The 27,200-nt window shown below is 39.4% G+C and overlaps 2 protein-coding genes across 3 annotated transcripts; both read right to left on the bottom strand.

Annotated features, from left to right (window-relative positions):
• Nucleotides 1-8,341: 8,341 nt before the first annotated feature.
• On the bottom strand, nucleotides 8,342-14,148 carry prf1.L (perforin 1 L homeolog). 2 transcript variants are annotated; one of them, XM_041575709.1, is made up of 4 exons: nucleotides 14,086-14,148; nucleotides 11,743-12,303; nucleotides 9,926-10,289; nucleotides 8,342-9,382 (listed from the first exon to the last, which is right to left on the bottom strand). In XM_041575709.1, exons 2-4 carry the CDS (start codon nucleotides 12,285-12,287, stop codon nucleotides 8,684-8,686), a joined length of 1,608 nt encoding a protein of 535 aa, XP_041431643.1. In that variant the 5' UTR covers nucleotides 12,288-12,303; nucleotides 14,086-14,148; the 3' UTR covers nucleotides 8,342-8,683.
• A 6,353-nt stretch (nucleotides 14,149-20,501) lies between these two features.
• On the bottom strand, nucleotides 20,502-26,502 carry LOC108703863 (perforin-1). Its single transcript, XM_041576337.1, is given in 6 exon segments — nucleotides 20,502-20,649; nucleotides 21,082-21,725; nucleotides 21,931-22,306; nucleotides 25,742-26,182; nucleotides 26,184-26,279; nucleotides 26,417-26,502. Coding segments are annotated over 6 exon segments (1,713 nt in total). The 3' UTR covers nucleotides 20,502-20,579.
• Between the last annotated feature and the right edge of the window lie 698 nt (nucleotides 26,503-27,200).

Genomic DNA, 27,200 nt, shown 5'->3' with positions numbered 1-27,200 from the left:
CTTGTGCCTTTATATGGTCACAGAACAACCCCTCAGTGACTTCTAATATCCTTATCATTTACAGTAGGGGTTACATTATCCCTTATAATACATGAGTGATACTCAGAGTTCCCTGTATAACTCAGCCTGCAGCCTTGTGCCTTTATATGGTCACAGAACCCTTCAGTGACTTCTAATATCCTTATCATTTACAGTAGGGGGTACATTATCCCTTATAATACACGAGTGATACTCAGAGTTCCCTGTATAACTCAGCCTGCAGCCTTGTGTCTTTATATGGTCACAGATCAACCCCTCAGTGACTTCTAATATCCTTATCATTTACAGTAGGGGGTACATTATCCCTTATAATACTCAGAGTTCCCTGTTCCTTTCGATTTGGTGGTGCCTCTATCAATAAACCCTTGCAGCTGTGGAGGGGAAGTCCTTTTGTGGTGTGTACATTTTGTGGTTTTTGAATTATTTCCCCTTCTTAGTATGTCAAATGTGAAGCTGTAATGCTGGAGACAGTGACTATGGCAACCAAAAAGGTGTTAGAACGTATTGGTCTGCTTTCAATTCCCCTATAGAATGGATATTGATATAAATATATTGGCTCTTTTATATAGGGACAGATAAATAGAGGTAGTAAGCTGGAAGTGTTGAAATAAGAAGGACTAGACTCTATGTTGTGGGCAACCTCAGGCCTTTAGCAGGGAATATCTGGGATTCCCAAAATGTCAGGAAGCCCTAGAAGTCCCCCATTTACATTCCTGGTGCTGATTCACTGGGCTCTCTTGTTTTTTTTTTTGGAGTTTTACAGCAGTTGAATTCAATGGGGGAGGATTAATCTGATTTCTGTATTAATGTGTCATTTGGCTCTGGACATTCCTGGTTTCCTTCCCACTAGGGACAAGTCAAGAGAACACTGTAATAAAAGAGGATAAATAACCAAGGATATTGGGAGCATAGATAAAGTACACACATATTCTTGGAGGTCATTGGAGGTAAATATGATAACAAATGACCCAAAAAAAGCCAGTAAATGTATCTGCCCAACATAAAATTTGAGAATCTGTCCTTTCTCCTTTTGCCCTCACATTACAAGCTGTTTTCACCTTCTTGGGTTCTCCTGCTCCCCCATATTCTTCCTTTCAGTTGATTATGTTTCTTTTTTGTTTTTTCTTTGTTAGACTTTCTGCTTTCAGTTCCATCCTGTTCGTTTTCCCTTTTGCTTTGACCTTGTATCTTGTTTTCCACATTCAGTGGGGAGGAGGAATGCTGTGATATTTGGAGAAAAGTGTCCAGAGATCAGGTTTCTATTTATTACACAGTTTTTTGTGGACACTACCTAGAGCTACCAGTAGGTGGGGACAAGGAGTAGTGGGTTGCAAAAGGGGCAGGGCTTGCAGGGGCTGAGTTAGGCATGAGCAGATGGATGTGTTTTTGGTGTAATGGGGAATAATCAGGTTTGCAATTTGGCAGGGCCTATCTCCTAACCTTCCTAGGAGGAAAGCCCTCTGAGGGTCCTTTTTTACGTACGTGTATTTGGTCCATAATTGCTGATCGAGACACCAAAATACAGGTAACCTTATTGGTTGGCAATTAGCTTTAGTTTTTGTATCACAGAATAGCTTGTTTTATCCCATTTAATATGATGATGTTGCAGTTAAAATGACTTTATTATTTAATACACAAGCCAAGACACACGTATACCAGGGTTGCGTGAGACAGATGTAAGTGCTACAAGTAAAAAGCAAAAACAGATTTAGCATTATCATATGCCATGAAGCTTTAAAATGGAGCATTCCATAGAACAAGGAAATCATAGGTCTGCCAGGTCTAGTAACCCATAGCAACCAATCAGAAAGTGTCATTTACTAGCCAACTGCTTGAAAGCAAACCTCGGATTGATTTCTATGGGTTTGCTATGTGGCCTTTATTACATTAGCCCCAATAATTGTCACAAAACTCTCCATGAAGGTATGGCAAGCAAATAACTTGCAGTTTGTATTCTATTTGATTGCGGCATGTTTCCTCTCTAGTTCCTTCTCTCAGAACATTACTACATCTGAAAAGTAGGTCGTTATCTTATAGGGAGTTGGAAGGTGATAAAGAGTCTTCTGAGCATGCCCAGGTGTTTTTGGGTAGCCAGCAACACAGTTATCTTAAAGAGATGTTTGATTTGTTCAAATGTTATCTCCCTACTCTCAGTCATGACCAAAGAAGGACAGGTCTCCACTCTTACTCCTAGTTTTTGACAGTACCTGTAATGTTCAAACTGTAGCTTGTGGCTGACAAACTTATATTTGTTAGAATAAGACTTCTCCAGAGCAAACTGGGTAATGTTGGAATGAGAGCCGGCCATCACTAGACTGCCTTGCATTACTTCATCAGTCAAATCCAGGTCCTATTCCCAGTCATTCAGCACAACAGATGAAACTTCATTACCCACTAATGTCGGAGACTGCAAACTCTTGCTCACAACTTTCTGTTGGCATGGACTAAGTACTTTCCATTTTTCCAAAGCTGTAGGCAATTTCCACCATGTGTCTTTATTTTCAGGATCTTGGCACAGTCTACAGGTGTTACTTTTCATGTATTTTTTTCATGTTCAGCAGAGAGGCATCCGTGCTCTTCATGGTCACTATATCAATTCTCCTTGACAAGAGGTCATGTCCTGGTACAAATGAAGCTGAATCACATTCTCTCTTGGAGCCTTCTCTGCATGAACCATTGTAAAGCTTTTGGGGTATCTGAGCAGATATCAAATGGACCAAGGAGAACATGACAATGAGAGGCGGCATTATTAGAATGGAAGAGCTCTGAAATCAAATAATAAAAATGAAAATGTTTATGCATTTCATTATTTTAGTAGTATTGTAGAAAAACATGGTAGTCCTAAATCAAGAAGTTTAGATCGAAAGCAAAAAGATAAAAATAGATGCTACCAAAAGTCCCACAAACACAATCCACTAAAAGGGAGCAACTGTATGTACAGAGTGATTATATCATCTCATATGCCAAGATGGAACAGCACATGCAGAACATGGGCAAACAAGTAGTGATGGGCGAATTTGCGCCGTTTTGCTTCGCCGAAAAATTCGCGAATTTCGCGCGAAATTCGCGAAATGGCGCCGGCGTCTCGTTTTTGACGCCGTCGCCCGTTTTTGACGCCGGCGTCCGTTTTTCCGACGCCGGTGCCCGTTTTTGACGCGAATTTTCGCGGGCGTTTCGCGAATTTATTCGCTCGGCGCGAATCGTGCAAATTCGCCGCGAATTCGCGCCTGGCGAATAAATTTGCCCATCACTACAAACAAGCATTGTAATAAAAACCTACAAGGCAAACCGATTTTATCTTGTATGAAATTTAAACAACACATAAGAAATAGAAACATTGTCCTGACGGGTGCAGCGTCTATTCCACACCTATCCCTCTACCTCCCCCCACACACCACAAATCTCCTACCCCAAATAATACATACACACACCACTGGTTTGGAAAGAGATGGCCGCAGTTGTTTATTTAACACAATAATACAATTATAATCATGTATAACATTTTTGTAACCTTTTAACAACTGTTTGTATAACAAACTTTTAAACCTTTAACATATTATTCCCCCACCCGGGGAGGAGGGAATGGGGGTGGGGTATGTGTACCCAAACTGCCAAGATAGGTTCCTGTTCCTTTCTCCCTACCCTAAACCGGGCTGCATACCACACTATGAGGACCCAGGCCTACCAGGCTATTTCCACTGACTATGACAGACCCCCCTTTTAACTTCCCCTGGGGGTCCTTGCAAAGATACCCCCCGCAACTGCGACAAACACACATAATATAGGGAGGGAGGGTGGGATGCTGTGTCCTTCTTCCTCCACGTCCCGGCGCCGAATGGTAAGTATTACCGCTGTTCCTTTCCTCTTCTCATTCGCCCGGGACTCCCAGCCAATCAGCACCTGCAACAGAAAAAAGGGGGAGGGGCGGGGATAGCTGTCTCCTAAGGCCCCGTCAAGACACTGTTGCCCCTATTCAGGCCATGGGGTCCCCAGAACCCAAAAATTGCTCAATTACTTTATTACGATGTTGCACTGGATAATTATGGATGTAGTGGCTGTATTTGCTAAATATAGATGAAGCCATCGGGATTCACATTTTGTCGCACCACGTCCTGACACCATTTTCTTAGTGCTAAGTCCTTCCTCTAGATGGTGCTAGCTCCTGGCTAAATTCTCTATATTTTAATGCCTCTAATGGTGGCCATAGATGCACCAATAATTCAAAACAAATTTTTGTAAAATATTCAGTGAGCGTATGGTGGGAGATGAGCCGCCCGATATCGGCAGAAGACTTGGCTTATATTAATAAGAAGAATGTTATTGGCTCCTTTTCTATGCTGCTGAATTGATGTCATTACTGATGTCATTACTATTTTTAAAGATGTATCTGAAAAAATGTTTTCAATAAAAAGAAAAATTTAAAAAAAAAAAAAATACTTGCTAGTTTCAATATTTCGTCACTTTCAAATTTGATCATTGCAATCATTCAATTTTGAGTCCTCAAATCCTCCGATAAAAAACTCTAATATACCTGCATGCACCTTAATATAAACACAATAAATATGACGTATGCCCTATTATTTTAGTTAACAAAATACATTCTATAAATGTAGTATATAACATGTAGCAAAATAATAGTAAAATATCTGTAGTGAGTTAGCTGTTATGGTTATGGAGAGAAAGCAGGCAAGAAAATGTTGCATATTGGTTGCCATAGAGTGTCCCTGAAATACTCAACAATTACTATACACTAAAATATAACTGTACTATACATAAAGACCATTACTTACCGTTTGATTGGTCTCCTTGTACGATGCAACCTCCCTGTATAGAAGAGGATTAAAAAAAAAAGAAACTGTGCTCTGCCTATAAATGTCCTGAAGGAGACGTTCCAGATACGTTGATGACAGATTTAGGAGGAGTCGTCATAATTTATCTTTGTGAACACAGAAGTCTTGGTAGTGCACAGAAATGTAGAGAATTGACCATTCTTTTATGAAGGGACTTACAGGGATGTTTTTTTTTTATAAATATACTCAAAATAGAATTGGAAAAGAGAGGCATTACCTAATTATATTTCAGTGTGAACTATATTATTGCCACTGTACATTTTCTGAACGGCACCTCTTAAAAATTAGAGAAGAAGATCTGTTCTGCATGCATTATATTTGGCATTATATTGTGACCCCCACTAAGTCCCCTCTACTTCTGGGGTCTGCTACAACCATGTAAGGTGGGAACCTGATCTCAGAGTACTGTTTTAATTTCAAAGTCGAAACAAAAGAAAAGTAGAAAGTAGAAAAGAAAAAGAGGGGCAAAGTTTGAACTATATAAGCAAATAGCAGCCAATCAGATATTTGCTTTTATAAAGGTGACCAGTGAAAACTACCTGCTTATTGCTTGCTATGGGTAGCTAGGACTTTTCTTATATAAGCTCATAAGAAACACACCATTTATCAGAAGGGGTCCCTGATGATGATCTATAGACATTGGGTGGAAACATTCTATAAAGCAAAACAATCATTACAGAAATATGCACACATACACTTCCATTTAAAATAATAACTTAAGGAAGTGGTTCAGCAAACGGAAGGGCAAAAATGGTTTAAACTGTAATTATAGGGACTTTTTCAGCACAATAATAATCGCCTTCTGAAATATCCGAATGAGCTCTGTCAAACCCAAAACTCAAAAAGACTAGCTTACAAAGAATGATGATTGAACTGAAAACAATTTGACCTATTTTTATACTTGGTCAGTGAGAAGGTAACTAGTTCTTATAGTGAAGGTCAGTGTGGGAAGACTTTAGTATGAATGCCTTAGGGAAAAGTCTTCTGAAGGCTGTACCCTATATAATATCATCATATTTCACCTACAATACATTAACCTTTTTGAAAAGACGACTACTTTTCCTTAGCATAACGTGCAAGATGTAGAGCAGTCAGGAACAAGGCAATAGCATATCTAACACATGGCCTACCTGAAGATAAATACAAGCCAATATGCAGCCCATATGCTGCACCTTGTGTCGCAGGTACAGGTTTGCCCTGAATGTGCACAAAATATTTTCATATAAAGTCTTACTAGAACATACCTGGGTGGACATCACAAGAGTGTTCCAGAGATGATCTTTTTGTTGTCTTAGGACCACGTTTGTGCAGCTGTTCTATAATGTATAACAACAATCTGCATTTTAAGGAACAGGTTGCAACTTTTCTTATTAATCAGATTATTCAGAAGCCTCTATAGAACAACTAACCTATAGCCAATAGCACAGGGCTATTCTGACTATTCAGAGGTACACATCTTAGTTCCATGTGGGCCACAGGCCACGTTTCCAAAAGATCTCTACAGGAAGCCATAACAGCCAGTGTTTTGTCCAACATTGTTGTGTTCCTGAACACAAATTTCTGTGTTCCATCAATCTCCGCCAATAATGATGTAAGAAGGATGGGAGCAAGGGACATATAGCAGAGTTTACTTTTAGTGATGGGTGAATTTATTCACCAGGCGCGAATTTGCACGATTCGCCGCCAGCGAATAAATCGCGAAACACGTATGTGTTAAAATATCAAAACAATTTAGTTTTTACTAAAAAAAGAAACTATTCTTTGTTGAGCAAAACACACCTCTGGCGCTACTTATTCCCTAAGTTTTATTTTATTGCCTATCCAATGATTAATCTTAAAGTGAAACTACATACGTGTGAGATTGGGAGGTGAGATGTGAGACCAACATGGCCATGTTTTTGTCCTTAATAAAAATTCATTTAATTTACATTTTCATCCTACATATCTACAGCATTTCACTTAGTTACTTATTGCTTTCAATGGACTGGTTTGACTGGTTCTGCCCATTAACTGGGGTTGAATGGCATCTTGTTACAGTATGTCATATATATTTTTGCCTGTGTATTGGTTTGTCATACAAAGTAAAACTGGCAGCAATACTGGATAAGTTGACTAAAATATGAATCTAAACATTAAAGGGATACTGTTATGGGAAAAACATTTTTTCAAAATGAACCAGTTAATAGTCCAGCAGAATTCTGCACTGAAATCCATTTCTCAAAAGAGCAAATAGATTTTTTTATATTCAATTTTGAAATCTGACATAGGGCTGGACATATTTCCCAGCTGCCCCATGTCATGTGACACAGACACCAATACAGACACAGACACATTTCAGTATTCCTTTATTGGTTGTTAATTATACTGTAAACATCAGGCTTGATTTTAATTTATTCAGCTATTTATACAGGTATGAGACCTATTATTCAGAATGCTCAGGACCTCGGGTTTTCCGGTTAACGGATCTTTCCGTAATTTGGGTCTTTATACCTTGTCTACTAGAAAATCACTTAAACATTAAATAAACCCAATTTGCTGGTTTTGCTTCCAATAAGGATTAATTATATCTTAGTTTGGATCAAGTCCAAGGGACTGTTTTATTATTACAGAGAAAAGGGAAATGATTTTTTAAAAATGTGGATTATTTGGATAAAATGGAGTCCATGGGTGATGTCCTTCCTGTAATTCGGAGCGTTCTGGTTAACGGGTTTCTGGATAACAGATCCCATACATATATTTTATATATATATTTGTGTGTGTGTTCATACTACATTAGGCAGAAAAACACCTTACAACAGCTCTTGCCCTGATGCTACCATAAACTAATTTAATATAATATTTAAATACAATATCTCAGTGTAAAAATATAAACGTCATAAATAGATAAAATAAAACTGTTTCTAATATAAATAGTTAGCCAAAAATGTAATGTATAACGTCTGGAGTGACTGGATGTGTAACATAATAGCCAGAACACTACTTCCTGCTTTTCAGCTCTCTAACTCTGAGTTAGTCACTGACTATAAGGGGGGCCACATGGGACATTTCTGTTCAGTGAGTTTGTAATTGATCCTCAGCATTCAGCTCATATTCAAAAGCAACAGTTATGATCCATGTGCCCCCCCTCAAGTCACTGATTGGTTACTGACTGTAACCAATCAGTGGAAAGCAAGAGAGCTGAAAAGCAGGAAGTAGTGTTAGACATCCAGTCACACCAGTCTTTATACATTACATGTTTGCCTAACTAACTATATTGAAAACATTTATTTATTTTGCACAGCATATTTATTTACCAAGTTTTTATTTTTATACTGAACAATTCCTTCAATGAAAAAAAATGCAAATTGATTAATTCAGCATCTCAGTCCTCCTTTTGATCTCTCTTTACAAGCTTTATATATATATATTTGTTGTAGGGTACATTGCAGAATAAAATAAAGTATACAGCGTGATAAATGAAGCAATTTAATGTAGTAGAAACAGAACTCTTTGGTTTTCAGCATTGACCAACCTCCTTCTCCATACCCCTCCATACCAACTCCAGTGGCAGCCTTTGACTTAATGGGGTGCCTTATTGTTACTTATTGCTGAGTCTACTTATACCTCTCCATATACAAGATAGTTGGGACTGATAAACGCCTCGGTAGGACAAGAAAAGTCCTAGACTTAACCAAGCTGACCCTCTTCTTTTTACTATTTTGTTGGTTCTAAAAGAAACATGTGCACGTCTACTAAGAAAATGAATTGGATTCAGCAAATATCCATTTTAAGGAAAGGTATAGAGAAAAAAGTAGTCATGGTGAACTGGGAATGTATTCATCACAATATTCACCTCCAAGATAAGGGGCACAGGTTGTGTAAAGGGTGTACACTAATTGCATATCACTGTATTGGCATGACATTTTATTATTCCCTGCTTTTAGAATTCCCTTACATGTTAAGAGTAGGTCATTATCTGTTGTAATGTCTTCATCCCACACCTCTATAGTGTACTTTTTCAGAGGGCCAAGCTCTACCATCCCAAAATCAAGTGTTTCATTCCACATAGGATCATCATTGTCAAATATAGTTTCAGTCTCTTTTTCATATCCATTGAAATAGAAGTTTACATAACTGTCTGTTGATGAGAAATAGTCTCCATTCAGACCCGTGGCAGATCTAATTTCAATGATTAACTTGGCTAATCCTTTTCTTGTTGGGCAGCAGTCTGAGTTGGTATATTTGGATGGGGAACAAGAACAAGAGCAATCCTCCCTCTGGCTTGGATAGGTATTTCCTGAGCATGGACATTCTATCTTCAAGGACCTCTTTTTGATGTATTCACTGAGAGCAATTCTTAGGCTTTCTCTCTTAGGACTTCTGGAATTAATTAAGGTGTGGATGGGCATCAATGAGTAATTCAGTAGAGCAGGATCCTTCTCAGTACTCTTCAACCACTTATTTTCCCCAGACAAATGATTATGAAGGTCAAACATGGCATTTCCTCCTGCCACCTGAGAGTTGGAAATCAAATGAATTTTATTGTGTTATTCTCTGATAACACGTGTCTTCTAAAAAGTATGGCAGAGGAATTCTAAGACATTTTATACCAATCAAATAAGATTGTTTGTTAATATATGATGGCTAAGCTCAGTGTACAGTTGAGTAAAGTAGGATTACAGCAATTCATGTTATTCTATATGGGTAAAAAATGCTACCCACCATGTTTTATGGATAAAGTGCTTTATGGAAAGTCTACGTAATTTATCTCATAAATACTCATTTAGCAAAGCACAGGATTCCTAATTGGCCATAAATAAATAAAACTCACTGATCTTGAATATCCTGTTACCTGAGTGTGGTGGCACTTTGGGAGGCACTTTCCTCTTGCATTTGTAATTATTTTAGGGATATTTTATCCACTCTGAAGAGACAGGGTTTGTAAAAGAGGAAGGTACACAGTATGTGCCCTTTAAATCATGACAAAAATGCCAGCATTTGACAAAAAATTGCTTTTTTTGTAAGATAAGCATACCATATAATTTGTGATGCCTTACCTCCCGAAACCTTTCATTAAATCCCTGATGGAAGTTTCCTACGTAAATATATTTTCTGGTTGAAGGCACACATATCTGACTTAGCATTGTGTTGTTTGGACCAACCACAGCAGCCATGATCTCTGCTTCCCGGCAGTCTTTCACCAGCTGCATTGTGCTATCACTCAAAGCCACTTCGCAGGTTCTTAATGCAGTCACTTCCTGCAACTGCCCCCCCATTGTTGCATCAGTGATATAGTGTGTGCCATACGAGGCTATCAGTTGTTGATACTGTACGTTGCTTCGGGAGTTATAGTAGTTAGGGAGCTGGACAAGAGCTTTCAAAAAATGTGGACTTAGGTTCCAATGCCTAGACATCTGAAAACTGAAATAGACAGAATTAAAACAGGTATCAAATCTTTGCTGCAAGGTACAGTATGTAATTGCAATAGTTCTATATAGATGGAAGCTTGGAACTGATTTATACAAATAGGGGGCACCTAAATGTTATTTTTGGTGCATGTAGATGCTTACAGATACATGATGTACTTTACATAAACATATACTATTTGGGAGAATTGCATTTGTATCTGCAAGGTACTGTTTCCAACAAGAGTTCTGTTGCCCTAAGTCTGTCCTTTGCAACTTCTTCTGTCCTTTATCCCTAGTCTGCAGATCCTCCTAGTGCCTCAGGTGTCCTGAAAGCATCTCATTGATCTCTTTTGCTGTTGACATAACCCATGTTGGAAACATTTCATTATCTCCATTTTATGTACGAATATTAATATTATGTCATCCCTCCCCAAGATTAAAGGCTCAAGCAAAGCAAAATAAGGCTAGAATTTTAGTCGAAGAATAAGGGATTCTGGTGGACCTGTGAAGAAACAGGATTAGAGAACATGAGGTTTGAAATGCTCACTTTATTTAGTTTCCTTTGCATTACAGTTGGATGAAGGTTGAAGCAAAGAGACATAATTTATTCTTGCATCAATGGTGTCCTTGTAGCAGATGGCAATATAGGAAATAATCAAGAAGAAGCAAACAGAGGAGCAGAAAAGAGTAGGAAATTAGAAGTGGGAAAGAGCTGTTGAGATATATAAGATGGTGTTACACTTTGTAAAGTAGGTTAGTGTTTCTTCCCAGGGGCTAATGGTATAGGAGAATGTTGTTGATTGGTGTAGAAGTCAAACTCACTCTAAGGGGGTTATTTATCAAGCAATTTATCTCAATATCGGCTGCTACAAACTCCGATCTAAGCCGCTCGGATTTTTATTATTACATTTTCCAGAAAATCACCTTTGCGGGAAAAGCTCTGATTTTCCCGATTTTTTCGTGAATTTTCACCAATAACATTGTGAAATTGCCCGAAACCCCAGACACAACTAAAAATCAATGGGACAGTTCCCATTGACTTTCATGCAACCTCAACAGGTTTGAGATGCCGTGTTTTTATATTCTGGCTTTTTAGCCCTCGGGGTTTAATAAATTCCGAAAAATTTGTGATTTTCTAAAAAGCCTATTATAACACAAAAAATCACAAATTTTTCTGATTTCGGGGAATTTCGGGTATTCAGAGATTAGTAAATAACCCCCTAACTGTTGTGGTGTTTCATGAATTAAGGAGTGTACAAGCATACCTGGGGATGACCAGTTTATTTCCTCATATTGGGATATACATGTTGGGGCCTGTATTCTGTTACAATGTCCATGATGTGCTGCAGAGTAGTCATAAATGAACACAGCCGTAGCTGTATATGTTGTATAATAAGACTGAGTAACCTCAGAATGATTAGCTATTCCCATTGGTCTACATGTAAAGTGTCCTTGTTTGCTCTTACCTGTAATATTCACATTCAAACTTGTGGGAGAGGAAAGTATATTTGTCCAAATGCAATTTCTCAAAAGCAAACTGCACCATTTTGGATTGGGCACCAGCCATGGCTACGTTTCCTTGCAGTTCTGTGCATGTCAAATTCAGATCATTTGTCCAATCATTCTGCACACGTGATGCCACTTCCTTGGCCACTAAGACTGGAGATTGTAAGACTTTGCTCACCATGGTCCTTCTGCAGGAACTTTGCATATTCCATTGCTCCAGGGCTCTAGGTAATTTCCACCATTTGTCTTTATCTTGAGAATCTTGGCACAATTTACAAGTGTTATTTTTCATGTACTGCTGGGTGTTAAACAGAATGTTCCCAGCACTCTTCATGGTCACTATATCTATTCCTCTTGCAGGGAGGTTGTGCCCTGGTACAAAGGAGGCCTTGAGACATTGTGTCTTCGTGCCTTGCTTACAAGTAACGGTGTGAAGCAGGGGAGCGGAAGAACATATCAAAGGGATGAAACAGATGATCATGAAGAAATGGAGCATCGTAAACATCAGAAAACTGAATCTGCTTTGAAACAGAGAACAAGGTTGACATAAAGAGAATATTTAGTAATCATATTGTAGAGAACATTATGTTTAAATCCTGCAAGTCTTTTACTCTAGTTATGTCCCCAGACACATGCAATCTTGTTCCAAAGTCTTCTCTTTCTTCTACACATTATGGCCATTATTTGTACTTTTTGTTTTCACCATTTTGTCCTATTATGACAAGTGATGGGAGAATAAATTTGGCTTCGACCATGCATGTCATAACATTATTCTAATGGCATTACTGTATGTATGGCCAGTCACATTGTTGTCCTATAATGGCAATAGAATTGATGTGTGATAACTGTAGTAGCACCAGGGTATGCCTTGCCTTACTGTTCAATGGGGTGATGAGTATTAAAATCTTATGCCACAAACAGTAAAGTATACTTAGTGGTTTTGTGACCCAGTTCGGCTCACATTTAGAATATAATTCTATGGTTGTAGAAACAACAATAAATTGCCTGTTTGAACCATACAGTTCATGTCAAGTGTGATGGTTATGCGGCACAAGAGCTCAAATCAGTTAGGAAAATCAGTAGATATTCATAACAGCCTTAGGGTAGATGGTAAGGACAGCATCCCAGAAGCTCCATTTAATGCAAGTTAGGGGTATATAGGGGGGCAGGTTGGGGGTTTACCTATGTGCCTCCCCCAGCCCTCCACTCTTAGGGGCAAATTCACTATGCGCCGAAGTGCCTAACGCTTGCGTCAATTCGCTAGCATTGGGCATTTTCGCTACTTCGCAAATTCACTGACGAACGCTGGCGTAAATTCACTAGTGTTACTTCGCACCCTTACGCCTGGCGAATTTGCGCAACGGATGTAACAACACAAATTCACTAACGCGCGCATTGTTCTCAACGCTACATTTTACGCCAGACTTCCTTCGCCATCTCAGACCAGGCGAAGCGCAATAGAGTAGATAGGGATTGCTTCAAAAAAAATTCAAATTTTTTCTAAGTCCCAAAAAACGCTGCCGTATTTTCTATATTATGGATGATAGGCTGAAAAAAAATCCCCCGTACATTTCCTAACTCATGGCAACTTAACTATACAGTGGGCACATGTGTAGGGCAAAATAAACATTTTATTTGATGTTTTGAAGGTTTCCCAGGAATTTGTAGTGATTCTGCGTATTCCTCCATGGAAATTTGAATTTGGCTCCGTATGCAAATTAACCATTTGGCTCCCTCTGCTGACCAAGCCATTCTTTTATTGAACATGTAACAAATCAAATGGAAACTTGGAAGTTGAGTATGTTTTACGTTTACTTCAACAAATTGTGATTTGCAAATCGTTATCAAGGACATTACTTTTCCAATTGTGCTCAGAGTCATTGCACTGTGGAAACAGCTCTTTTATAAGTGTAAAAGAAATAATTCCAGGATATTTTTGCACTCTGGTTAATGTCAAAATGGTAAATACCCACAATGCAAGACTTTCCCCTCATTTTCCAGCATATCATGCACTTTAATTTAATTTAATTTAATTTAAATCAGGGGGTGCTTTTGCAAGTTGGGAAGACAGTTCCTTGCAAGTCAATTTGCCCTTGAATAGCATCACTACTGATATTCTAAAATAATATTCTGAGCACTTTAAAGTTTAAAGGGTCACAAAATAATTTTCAATAATATTAGAGAATTTCAGGCTCTTTCTTGAAATAGTAGGATGTACAGAATGGAAATGTAACTTATTGCTTTGTGTTATCGCACAATACTACACAAAGAGACACGGGCAATATAAAGACAATTCAACTCACCTATGTTTGTCTGTGGATCACAGTAATTTCTCTGTCTCCAGAATAGAAGAATTTGGAGAGAAAATGTTATCATTCTGCCTTATATGTTCTATATGGGTGAGGTTTTGACCACTCCAGTGACAGCCTGGGAGGAGCGAATCAAATATCTGCTGAGACAAAAAAGTTTGAGAAACCCCCATTTATAAAAAAGGAAATATAATGTTTGCTATTGTATAATACTTGCCAGAAATAATGATCATGAACAGAGGGATCCAATAAAGCACATCATTTATGGGCTAAAAAACAACACATTTTTGTCAGCTCTTCTCACTAAGGCCCATATATAAATAGTTTTTATACTAGGAAAATATTGTTTAGAATAGGAAATAGTTTTTACCAACTTAGTACACTGTATTTAGTAATAAAACTTGAAACACTGATGATTTGAAAACTGGATCTATCACTGGGGCATTTTTTAAAGTTTGGTCATTAAAGCTGGATCATGTTGGAGAAATATGGAACAACTGGCACCAATAACAATATTGAAGACCCTTAATCAGTGAGAATTTTAAGTTCAACAACTGGAACAGGGCAAGTTGTCTACCTCAGACACAGCTAATTCATTTCCAGGCATCATACCATCTACCAATATGACATTTTATCAAGGAAAATTTCTGTGAGGTCTTCAAAATGATTGAGGTCTTCAAAAATGCCCTCTGTTTAACTATGACCAATGGCTACATTACGGTAGTCGTGGTAGTGGCTTGAGGGGTAATCTTATCATTCCACAGTCCATTCCAAGTCAACAGGTGCAACAGGAATGATCTGTTTTTAGATCCTCACTGTTAGTACCTAGGGTTGCCACCTGGCTGGTATTTTAACGGCCTGCCCGGTAAATATGTTGTATGATTGCAATGTTAAGTATAGGGAAAAACCAGAAAAAACATAGGAAGGCCACTATTTTTTTCTAGAAAAGGTGGCAATCCTACTATTACCTTGATACATAAATGTCTTGCCATAATGCATACAGAAGAGCAAGCTCATTAGTTGGAGGCTTTACCCAAATAAACCTGCAGCAAGCCCTGTAAGGAATGAAGGGGCAACAAAGAATCTCTTATCTTATAGAGCATATGGAGTAAATACAGACTTGAAAAACTCAGGTAACCTGCCTAGATATGTTTGATAAATCTCCCCTTTGACTAGAAATGATATCCTTGTCCAAACAGAAGCATGGAACACTAGCGCTAATTTGGTTCTTTTGGATGGATTAGAATGAATTTAGGCTCCCCCTACACAGGCCGATAAAAGCTGACCGGATCAGTCCAATATCACCCACCTCAATGTCTATGGCCACCTTAAGCCTTCTACTGCAGAAGGTCTTATTTGAAAATGCTCAAGTGTGTTTGTATAATTATTTCTTGGGTTTTTCTCCTTTGATTGGCTCCTGGAGAGGCAGATGGTAAGAGCTAGATAAGGTTTCAGCATCGTGTAGTCAACAGAAAAACTTTTCTTGCTTATAAGGGGTCTGAATACTTGCTAGTCATATCTCCAAACTGGAGGAGTGCAGATGTAAAAGACTGGTAGGAATGAAGCCTTTTCTTTCTTGTCAAACTGACATTCTTTGTTCTCCCTTAGGAAATAACTGGACCTGGCCAGATGTAAGAGCTGTGGAAATGTCAACAAAATTCTGGTCAAAAGTTAAAAAATTTAATGTCAAGGATTGTGTCACGGCCGGCACCCAATACCAGAACAAATGCCAAGGACCCTGGTCTCGGCTCGGCTTCACCAGTAGTGTGACCACCTTTGGGCCCTCAGCTGAATTGGGTGGCACCTGGACTTAACGAGGGGTACAAGGCGAGGAGTTCTGGCTGGCAAAGGGGCACGACCAGATAGCAAGAGTCTTTGGGCAGAAGGTCAAGGACAAGGCGTCTGGTGGAAACGGAACAGACCGGATCAGGACAGGCAGATAACAGACAGACTGGAAGACAGAAGGATGGTCAGACAGGCTGGGTCGAGGCAGGCGGATATCAGAATCGTCAAACAGGCAAAGGGTCAAACCGGCAAGCAAGGGGTTAAGCAGGAAAAGTTGTCGTAGGCAGGCAAGCGTCAGGAACAGGCTGGGTCAAACACGGATAATCAGTCAGGATAGCAAATTCAGGAACAGGTAGCAAAAAGCTCAGGAAACCTCAGGATATGATCCTATAATGGGCACTGGCTACAGGTCTGAATGGGCCTTAAATAGGGATCCAATTGGCGCCAAAACGTGCGCAATTTTGTGCCGTTGCGCGCTGGCGTGATTGCTTTTAAGAGGCACCCAGGCGCGCCCCCTAGTAATCCAAGATGGCGCCGGCAAGGGCAGGATAGGAGCGGCGCAGCGGGCGTCCACGCCAAGGACGCGGCGTGGACCCCGCTGCCCACTAGACCACCAGGGTAAGTTTCTTACAGATTGGTTGAGGAGAACAGTCTCTGCATCTTGATCCCACAATTATTCCCCCATTAATTTTTACCTTGTCCGTATAAACTATTTAGGTGTTTTTTCAAGAACTGTAATGGAAGGCAAAGCACGGGGAAGGGAATGCCATTGTTATGTATAACCGCAAAAAAATAATGCTTCTGATGGTTGTACTGTAGTTTTATGTGATGTTTCATCAAACAACACATTCATAGCAATTCTGTAACTTTGCAAATTGTCTATACACACATTACAAATATCGGTAATCAAATTGTTAGCTTTTTTTTAGTGAAATTACTGGACTTTACTCTGCCTCTGTTTCCTTCCTGGACAAAAACATTCTGGTCATTGTTTTGGAAATTGAAGCGCAACTTTCATTTTACTATAAATGATCTATAAGGAGTTTTGTTTCTAATTCCAACCAAAGCACTACAACCCAAAGGTTTTTTTAATATATTTAACAAGAACATCTATATTCACATTTAAGCTTTAGAAATACTGTAAGTGGCAAAAAGGAGAAATATGGAAGGAAAAGAAGAAGGCTTAATTTTTTGGGGGTTTTCCGAAGTATTTTATATTCTATAGGTCTATTGTTTTACTGAGCCATTTACAAAAGAAATGCCTTTGGAAATAACCATTGATTGTGTTTTGCTTTGTTACCTTGGAACCACTCATTACAAAAACACATACATTAAGGGTCATTAACTTTGACTAGAGATACAAGTGCAAGAGAAGTAAGAGGTACAAACTTCTCCCTCTGGTAAGAACTTGCTGCCTGTGTCCGTCATCCAAATGGCATGCTTCCATTATTCTAATCCACCAATGTCTTATCTGCAGAAATTAGATATATTAAATGATTTGAAAAGTACCAGGAGTTACTGTATATTTTTTATGAAATTAAAAGTGAGGCTTTATGGAGATTGCTTCAATTTTTTTTTCAGCAAAAGCCAGAAGGCTATTTATATAAAGGTGTCAGTTCACTGGGCGTTTCACACATAATATTGCTCAAGCATTAGCTTCTGTTTATATCAGCAACTTCTTTCACAACCACAGAAAATTAAATATGTGTAATGTGTCATGTAGAACAAGATCTCATTAGTGTTGAGCATGGCTTAATAAGAGATGGGTTTTGTCAAACTGACTTGCTTTTAAATGACAAGTGAACTGGAAGATGCAGATGGAGGTAGAAATAGGAATCTTCCTAGACATTGTGGGGACTTTCAATGTAATTATTGCTATACCACTATTACCCAACCTTGTTATGAGCTAAAGGGGCCCAGTCTGATGGTCAGTTAGGGGGAGATTTAGGGTGAGTACTTATTTGCACCCTGGGTACCCCTGGAACTATAGCAGGGTGACTGTTACCCCAATGTTTCTATATATCTGTAACCTTGTTATGAGCTAAGGGGGCCCAGTCTGAAGGTCAGTTAGGGGGAGATTTGGGGTGAGTGCTTATTTGTACCCTGGGTACCCCTGGAACTATAGCAGGGTGACACCCCAATGTTTCTATATATCTGTAACCTTGTTATGAGCTAAGGGGCCCAGTCTGAAGGCCAGTTAGGGGGAGATTTGGGGTGAGTGCTTATTTGTACCCTGGGTACCCCTGGAACTATAGCAGGGTGACACCCCAATGTTTCTATATATCTGTAACCTTGTTATGAGCTAAGGGGACCCAGCCTGAAGGCCAGTTAGGGAGAGATTTGGGGTGAGTGTTTATTTGTACCCTGGGTACCCCTGGAACTATAGCAGGGTGACACCCCAATGTTTCTATATATCTGTAACCTTGTTATGAGCTAAGGGGCCCAGTCTGAAGGCCAGTTAGGGGGAGATTTGGGGTGAGTGCTTATTTGTACCCTGGGTACCCCTGGAACTATAGCAGGGTGACACCCCAATGTTTCTATATATCTGTAACCTTGTTATGAGCTAAGGGGACCCAGCCTGAAGGCCAGTTAGGGAGAGATTTGGGGTGAGTGTTTATTTGTACCCTGGGTACCCCTGGAACTATAGCAGGGTGACTGTTACCCCAATGTTTCTATATATCTGTAACCTTGTTATGAGCTAAGGGGCCCAGTCTGAAGGCCAGTTAGGGGGAGATTTGGGGTGAGTGCTTATTTGTACCCTGGGTACCCCTGGAACTATAGCAGGGTGACACCCCAATGTTTCTATATATCTGTAACCTTGTTATGAGCTAAGGGGACCCAGCCTGAAGGCCAGTTAGGGGGAGATTTGGGGTGAATGCTTATTTGTACCCTGGGTACCCCTGGAACTATAGCAGGGTGACTGTTACCCCAGTGTTTCTATATATCTGTAACCTTGTTATGAGCTAAGGGGGCCCAGTCTGAAGGTCAGTTAGGGGGAGATTTGGGGTGAGTGATTATTTGTACCCTGGGTACCCCTGGAACTATAGTAGGGTGACTGTTACCCCAATGTTTCTATATATCTGTAACATTGTTATGAGCTAAGGGGGCCCAGTCTGAAGGCCAGTTAGGGGTAGATTTGGGGTGAGTGCTTATTTGTGCCCTGGGTACCCCTGGAACTATAGCAGGGTGACTGTTACCCAAATGTTTCTATATATCTGTAACCTTGTTATGAGCTAAGGGGGACCAGACTGAAGGTCAGTTAGGGGGAGATTTGGGGTGAGTGTTTATTTGTGCCCTGGGTACCCCTGGAACAATAGCAGGGTGACTGTTACCCCAATGTTTCTATATATCTGTAACCTTGTTATGAGCTAAGGGGACCCAGCCTGAAGGCCAGTTAGGGGGAGATTTGGGGTGAGTTTGAATTTGCTTCCCTGGTAATCCTGCTGTTTCCTTTTATAATGTTCTACTTCTCTTGCACCCCTGTGTACCACAGAAATTATTCTGATTTACTATAAAAGGCAGATGTGCAGTGTTTTAATCATTTTTGCCTATAGGACTACTTTTAAAGGGGGATCCTGGGGCCCATCAGGGCTTTAAATTCAGGGACCCTCAACCACCATACATGTGTGTACCTTCTCCTCCTCTTGCAATATGATTTGGGCCAGGACAGGAGGTCATAGAGCAGTATTAAGCATCACTGTCAGGAGATGGATCTGGGTCAGCATGCCCACATTAGGGCAGGGGCCCACCAGGTTTTTTTCAGGTGCCCAGCGAACTTTGCTTACAAGTTTTAAGTATAATGATATATTTATGATAAGAAGCCAAAATTTGTAGGGGTGAAAATCATATTTTTGCATACTGAATGTACTTAATACTGTAAGTCTAATATTACCATTATTTTATGGTAGTGGTGTGCTTAGTCTGTAAGTAGCCAAACTTGTGTCTATAATAAACTGAAGTTGGCTGTTTTCTTTCTTTGAAACACTATAAAGGCCCCACAGCAAAAAAATTTTCAACCCCTTCCTGAAGCCTTGCACACGTGTATCTAACATCTGGACTTCTCATGTCCCCCATGCAACCACTGACTCCATTAAAATGATTTTAAATAATGACATTACAGAAAAATTTAATTTGCCAAGATATCTTATAAATCAAACAGCAGCACTAGATAGATAGATTAATTCAGTTACTGTAGACCACTTGAGTTGAAATGCAAAGTTTATTTGACTCAAGGTCCGTGGATTCTGAACTCTCCGAGGGTCTGAGCCATGAACAAAGAAATTACAGAGTTTTGATAGACTTGTAAAAAGAGAGTTGCTGATAGGAGAACATAGAGATATCTCTCCACAATATAGAAAAACAAAGAACTGCCAGACAGGTGGCTCTGCCCTCAAGGCCAGGGTAGTAGTGACCAAGGCTAGCTTGAGAACAGAATCCATCCAAGTCAAGGGAGTTGTACGAGAGGATCTGTCTACATCTCAAGAATAATGTATAATCAATAGATAGATTATATTTATGAAACTTTTTATGAAACTGTTAAAGCTTTTTACATACATATAATTGCAAGAAAGATAGATGTAAATGAGTAAATAAAAACAGTGTAAATAAAAGAAGGGCGCATTAAGTCTTATAGAAAAGGTTCTTACAATGTAATGTCACTCATTAGGTGGGTGACAGACAGATGTAACCCAACAAGAAATACATTAGGGTGGAACTGGTCTGTAGTCTTGACAGAAGTTACCCTGAAGGTGCGTGACACAAGTGACATTTAGGGGCCGATTCATCAAGAGTCGAATAACGAGGGTTAATTAACCCTCGATATTCGACTAGGAACTAAAATCGTTCGACTTCGAATATCGAAAGAATCAAACGATTCAAAGGATTTTAATCCAACGATCGAAGGAATATCCTTCGATCAAAAAAACTCAGGCAAGCCTATGGGGACCTTCCCCATAGGCTAACATTGACTTCGGTAGCTTTTAGCTGCCGAAGTAGGGGGTCGAAGTTTTTCTTAAAGAGACAGTACTTCGATTATCGAATGGTCGAATAGTCGAACGATTTTTAGTTTGAATCGTTCGATTCGTAGTCATAGTCGTAGTCGAAGGTCGCCCATTCGATGGTCGAAGTAGCCCAAAAAACACTTCGAAATTCGAAGTTTTTTTAATTCGAATCCTTCACTCGAGCTTTGTAAATGTGCCCCTAAGACTATAGGATAAAGTTCCATAATCCAAACGGCAGGTTTTTTTGGAGAATTCTGACATCAAGGGCTCAGAACACTTGCCAAGTAAATCATCATCATACCCATAGTCTTCATCCCACACCTCTATGGTGAACTTTTTCACAGCACTGAGCTCCACCATACCAATTGGGTAACTGTCCTTCCAGGCGGGATTATCATTGTTCCACACAGTTTTTGTCTTCTCTTCATGGTCATCAAACTTGAATATCACATAGGCATCTGATTTTCCGAAATAGTCACCATACAAACCACTTGCCTTATCAACATTTAGTACCAGATGGGCCAGGCCTTTGTTGGTTGGGCAGCAGTCTGAGTTTCCATATTTAGTTGCTGGGCAGAAACAGGAGCAGTCCCCATTATGGCTTTGATGAGCATTTCCTGAGCAGGAACATTTCATATGTAAAGCCATCCCATTTATATAGTTACTGACAGCTATTTTGAGATTATCCTTCTGAGGACCACTGAATCTCACTAAATTGTGGATTGGTTTGAGAGAAAAAGTAACCAGATCAGGAATAGTTTTGAGGCTCTCCATCCAAGCTGAAAATACTCCAGGCTTTCCTCCGGATTTCTCATCAAACAGATTCAATGTAGCTCTACCACCTTTAACCTATTGAATAAAAATGGTGATATATTTACTTGATATAAAAGGTGCCTACCACATAAATATATATATATAAACAAAAATATTATCTATATGACAATATGTTCTTCTCCAACTGAGACCTATTTCAGGCTATTTTTAAAATAGGGTTGTACAGCTGAGTTAGTATTTGGCAGCCTATAATAATATTGTGGAAATAAAATAGACTTACCTCAAACATTCGTTCATTGAATGTTGTATGAAAATTACTTCATTGGCTCATGTCTTTTGCCATTTCCTTGCACAATTTGAGGTTCATGCTGCCACTGGCATTTTTTGTTTTACCTTTAGCTGTGTTCGCTGATTCTAATTCCAGACAGTCTTTGACATCACTGATTTTCAGGGAATTCATAGCCACTTGGCAGGTCCTTATGGCAGTGACTTCCTTAAGTCGTCCCCCTACCTGGGCTTGGGTAATGTAATGGGTTCCAAATGTTGATATGAGATTATGGTACTTCTCCTTGGTGGTTGCGTTGTATGAAGCCGGGAGCTGGTGTACGCCCTTAGCAAAGTCACGGCTCAGTGGTGTATCTGGAGAAAGACGATAGCTGAGAAAAAAGAAAGATAATTCTTAATTAATTATTTTTTAAAAATTAAGCACATTGTTCATATTATAATTATGCTTAGTCTATACAATGCTGACATATGTCACATATCTATATTTAAAAGAGAATGAAACAACAATAGCACTATGGTGAAAAGTCCTCCTTGGCAAAGGGCCACATTCTCCCACCACCAAGCAAATCTTATTCTTCCCCTGAGTTGCTCTGTCCCCGGACTATGAAAGCAGAGTAACAAGGTAGGGTTTTTTAGCCACCATGTGTGGCCTTGAAATAATCATGTATTGGGTTTTCCTCTAGAAGCATGCTCAATTGGCATGGGGACAACCCACTAGGAAGCATTAGATGAGGTTTAAAAGAGAGGCCCTTTCAGCAGGGGTGCATTTAAAAACCAAAAGTTTTGTTGGTTTGTTCTGTGTTAAAACTTTTTTTTTATCTAGTTGGTGTTTCTAGATTAAATGGTCGTGCTCTAGGCTAATGTCAACCTTGGCCTTTTCTCCACCTGCAGAGAAAACACCAAAACTCCCTGTGACTGTTGCCTGTGACTTCAATGGCATTCACCTGTCACCGTAAACATGGAGAGGATTTGGTCTGCATTTTGAGGCTGAAATCCACCCATGTTCCACTGAAGTTGCTGGCAACGGATATGGGCAGTATGGGGTGTTAGTGCCTGCTACATTGCTAAAAGAGGCATTAGCCTTATGTAGGTACTGTAAGTCGAGATAAAGGCTGAAAATTAAACATAATTACAATCCAATGTAGGATTCTCATTGTGAAAATTAACCCCACTATGGCACAAATTCAGTCGCCTTAATTTTTAATATTATACATTAAAATATTTTAAAATGTTATATATGACATGTATGAATAAAAATATTAAAATAAGTATGTAATAATAGTTGTTCTTATTTTTTTCTAAAAATCATTTATAGATAGAATAAAATTAAAAGGGGCCAATTTAAAGGGATACTGTCATGGGAAAAAAAAAAAATTCAAAATGAATCAGTTAATAGTGCTGCTCCAGCAGAATTCTGCACTGAAATCCATTTCTCAAAAGAGCAAATAGATTTTTTTATATTCAATTTTGAAATCTGACATGGGGCTTGGCATATTGTCGATTTCCCAGCTGCCCCAAGTCATGTGACTTGTGCTCTGATAAATTTCAATCACTCTTTACTGCTGTACTGCAAGTTGGAGTGATATCACCCCCTCCCTTTTCCCCCCCAGCAGCCAAACAACAGAACAATGGGAAGGTAACCAGATAACAGCTCCCTAACACAAGATAACAGCTGCCTGGTAGATCTAAGAACAACACTCAATAGTAAAAACCCATGTCTCACTGAGACACATTCAGTTACATTGAGAAGGAAAAACAGCAGCCTGCCAGAAAGCATTTCTCTCCTAAAGTGCAGGCACAAGTCACATGACCAGGGGCAACTGGGAAATTGACAAAATGTCCAGCCCCATGTCAGATTTCAAAATTGAATATAAAAAAACCTGTTTGCTCTTTTGAGAAATGGATTTCAGTGCAGAATTCTGCTGGAGTAGCACTATTAAATGGTGTGTTTTGAAAAAAAACATGTTTTCCGATGACAGGATCCCTTTAAGGATGCTCAAGCCTTTGGGTTTGAGCATTCGGCTACTGAAGCCATGCAAGGGTTCCAAAACTCTTGCATGATTCCTTTTGTGAGTTAACTCACCCCTGGTGGTCGAGTGGGGGCTGTTGGGGATACTGAGCTGCTGCCTTCATGTGCCAATCTGCGTCTTCTCTAGGCGCGTGTGCTGCTTCCGAGTTTTGACGCGGCATACATCTGACGTCATATCGCATGGCACGAAAATTCAAATATTTAAATCATGGGTGTACTTTGTGTCATTGCCCAACGTAGGCCTATTTTAATAGGTCCTGGGTCCTATTTCTAGTTGTTTGGTCTGTGTTTGACCTTGCCTGGCCCTGATTCTTGTCCTGAATGCTGCCTGTCCTGACTCCTGCCTGTATATCGACTATTCTCCTGGATCCTGATTTGTGCCACTGCTTTCGTATTCCAACTCGGCCTATGACCCCTACTACGCTTCTGCCTCATGATTGTGTACTGCACTGCCCATCTTGGTATTGACCTGGCCTGTCTTTTGACTTTGCTCCTATTTTCTGTTCCAATAGTACGTGCAGTTCCTGTGCTTGCCCAGAGTTCTCTCCTTGGTCCTCTCACATTAAGACCTGCCAGCATCCTAATAGTGGAGGGCAGAACAGTAAGCCGTGATTGGGACTTTTGGGTTTACTCTGGGTTTGGGAGATCAAACGTAACACCTCGGATTCCTGCAAAGGAGGGTTTTTTACCCCACCTCTGCGGGTTTATCAAAAATATTTAAAGCTCAGTACCTAAAACCTGCTAAGCTTATGCTGGGTAGTATTCATCAATTGGGAGTCCACATCTGATTTCTGCCTTGATTAAGCCTAAGGGACTAGCCCCAGTTCACAGGCAATCATATGCAAAAAAATCCTATATCAAAAGATAACTGTCCCAAGGCTTTTTTTCTTCAGTTAAAAAAATATTTTATTTAAATTCACATTAAAAATCAGATGGGGTCAGTATGTATCTGATTTTTAATGTGAATTTAAATAAAATATTTTTTTAACTGAAGAAAAAAAGCCTTGGGACAGTTATCTTTTGATATAGGAATTTTAAGCTTATGCTGGAGCCCAAAGACTTGAGCATTCTTAAATTGGCCCCTAATTGTTAAAATGTTTTACACCAAATACACAAAGCAAAAAATGGCATCAAATAAAAGTGTTTTTAAAAAAGTCTTTGATGGGATTGAATTTACAGTGCCCATAACCATTTCTAAAATCAAGCAGGGTACGAATCAATTAGAAAGTAGTGTAATATGTATAGCACCTTAAACAATAAAATTAGTGATGAGCGAATGTTTTTGCCATGGATTCACGTTAAAATTCCATGTGAAACTGCTTCAAAAATTTGCTGCTGAAAATTCGCAAAGACAAAAAAGTCGCCATAAGAAAAAATTCCCATTGACTTTAATGCATTTGGAGCGAGAAAAATTGTCACAGTTTAACAAATATTTTATCAGTTTCCCGAAATTTTGGGCAAAGCAAAACGGGACTAATTAGCTCATCACTAATTAAAATCAACGGAATTTTTTCAGAAAGAAAAAACTCTTCAATAAATAGACATGTAAATGTTGTATAAAAGGGGGTGCAACTTTACAACGTCTCAATACACATGCTTCCTTTTGCATTGCAGCCATTTTCATTTTTTAAAATATACCTGTTAAATCATTTTGCTTATTTCAAATGTTTATCTATTGACAATATATTGAGAATAATAGGAATAGTTTCATGGATCTCTCTGAGATTATCTAAACAGCCTTTGGTCACTCAATTAAAGTAGAAAATCATATAAGTACCTGTAAAACGAGCATTGAAGTTCGTTGCTGAGGAATTCATATTTGTCAGTGATAGCTTTTGTCTCGGCAAATGTTGCCATTTAAGAGTGGGAACCACCAATTGCCACATTTAGTTGACTAAACAGATCAAGTCCTTGTTTCCAGTTATTGGAAATGGACGAGGTTTCTTGGTTGGCCAGTGATACTTTTGAGTGGGAGTTGCTGCTAGTGATTGATTTGGAACATGAACTCTGGGGTTGCCAGTCGATCATGGCTATTGGAATTTTCTCCAGGACATTTTGATGATGGATATTTTTACATTATGTGCAGGTTTGGTTCTTCTTTTTATAAGTCTGCAGGTCCAGGAGGAAAGCATGGGTTCTCTTCATTGTGACAATATTTAAGCCTCCTCCCAGTAAGGTATGACCAGGAACAAATGAAGCCTTTTCACAGTCTTTTGGGTTGGCATGCATATTTTAAGGGTTTTGCTGTCAAGGGAGAGGACAGTGAAATTACAAATAGCAGGAAAATCAATTGATGGAACATTCTTGACACCCACCTGAGGAGATACAACAAATGAGCAAGTTTCAGTTACACAAGGTACTCTTCAGAAAGCCATTGGGAGCAAAAAGTGATGTCTTCATAAACCAACTCCACCTAACATTAAACCTGGCTGGGACTTCCCATAAACCTTACCCTGCTCCTCCTTTCACAAGTAATATTGATGACATGACCATTATCCCTGTTAAGTCAGCAAGCTGCTGGGGGTCATCCAGAGCCATGAGGCAGGTAAGAAGTGACCAGTTTCCAGGGTCAGCAAAAAGCCAATTCTGGTAACTTTAAGAGCTGAATTTTTGTTTTTTAACAGGGAAATTTGGCTCTGATAGTGCAGCGAGTGCAATAGTGCTCACCGAACTAGCAATGGGGCCCCCCGTTGGACCTGCCCCGATGCTAAAAGTTGAAAGAGTGAGAGGGGGGCAGCATCGGAGGCTGCTGCCTCAGGCTCTGGGGTCATCTTTGACCAGTCTCTCTCTTTCTGTAAACATATTAATACCACTGCCAAAACTGGACTTTGTCTAAATACTCCCTTAATTTCGCTAGTAACAGCTAAAACACTTATCCATGCCCTTATCCTTTCCCATAAAGACTATTGCAATCTTCTACTAACAGGTCTTCCAGACTCCCACATTTCCCCTGCATCTCATCTGCTTCTCTCCACCATGTTTTTTTTAAATATTTTAAGGTTATTAATAAATAAAAACATAAGGAAAAAATGGATAAGGAATAATTATAAATATGTGAAGGGTTTACAGGATTACATTAAGAATAAGATTGTACAAACTGTAGCAGGTGATACACATAGGAATAACCCCTCTTTATGGTTCATAGGGTTGATGGTCAAAGAGAGTATGTATTAAGGATTAAAAGAGAAAACACAGCATGCAGATTCCTAAAAGACATGGCCGATGTCAGATGAGAC

The sequence above is a fragment of the Xenopus laevis genome, chromosome 9_10L (assembly GCF_017654675.1).
Source record: "Xenopus laevis strain J_2021 chromosome 9_10L, Xenopus_laevis_v10.1, whole genome shotgun sequence".
In the NCBI taxonomy this organism is placed as follows: domain Eukaryota; kingdom Metazoa; phylum Chordata; class Amphibia; order Anura; family Pipidae; genus Xenopus; species Xenopus laevis.
Note: the sequence above shows the minus strand (reverse complement) of the source record. Positions and strands in the feature narration are given on the sequence as shown.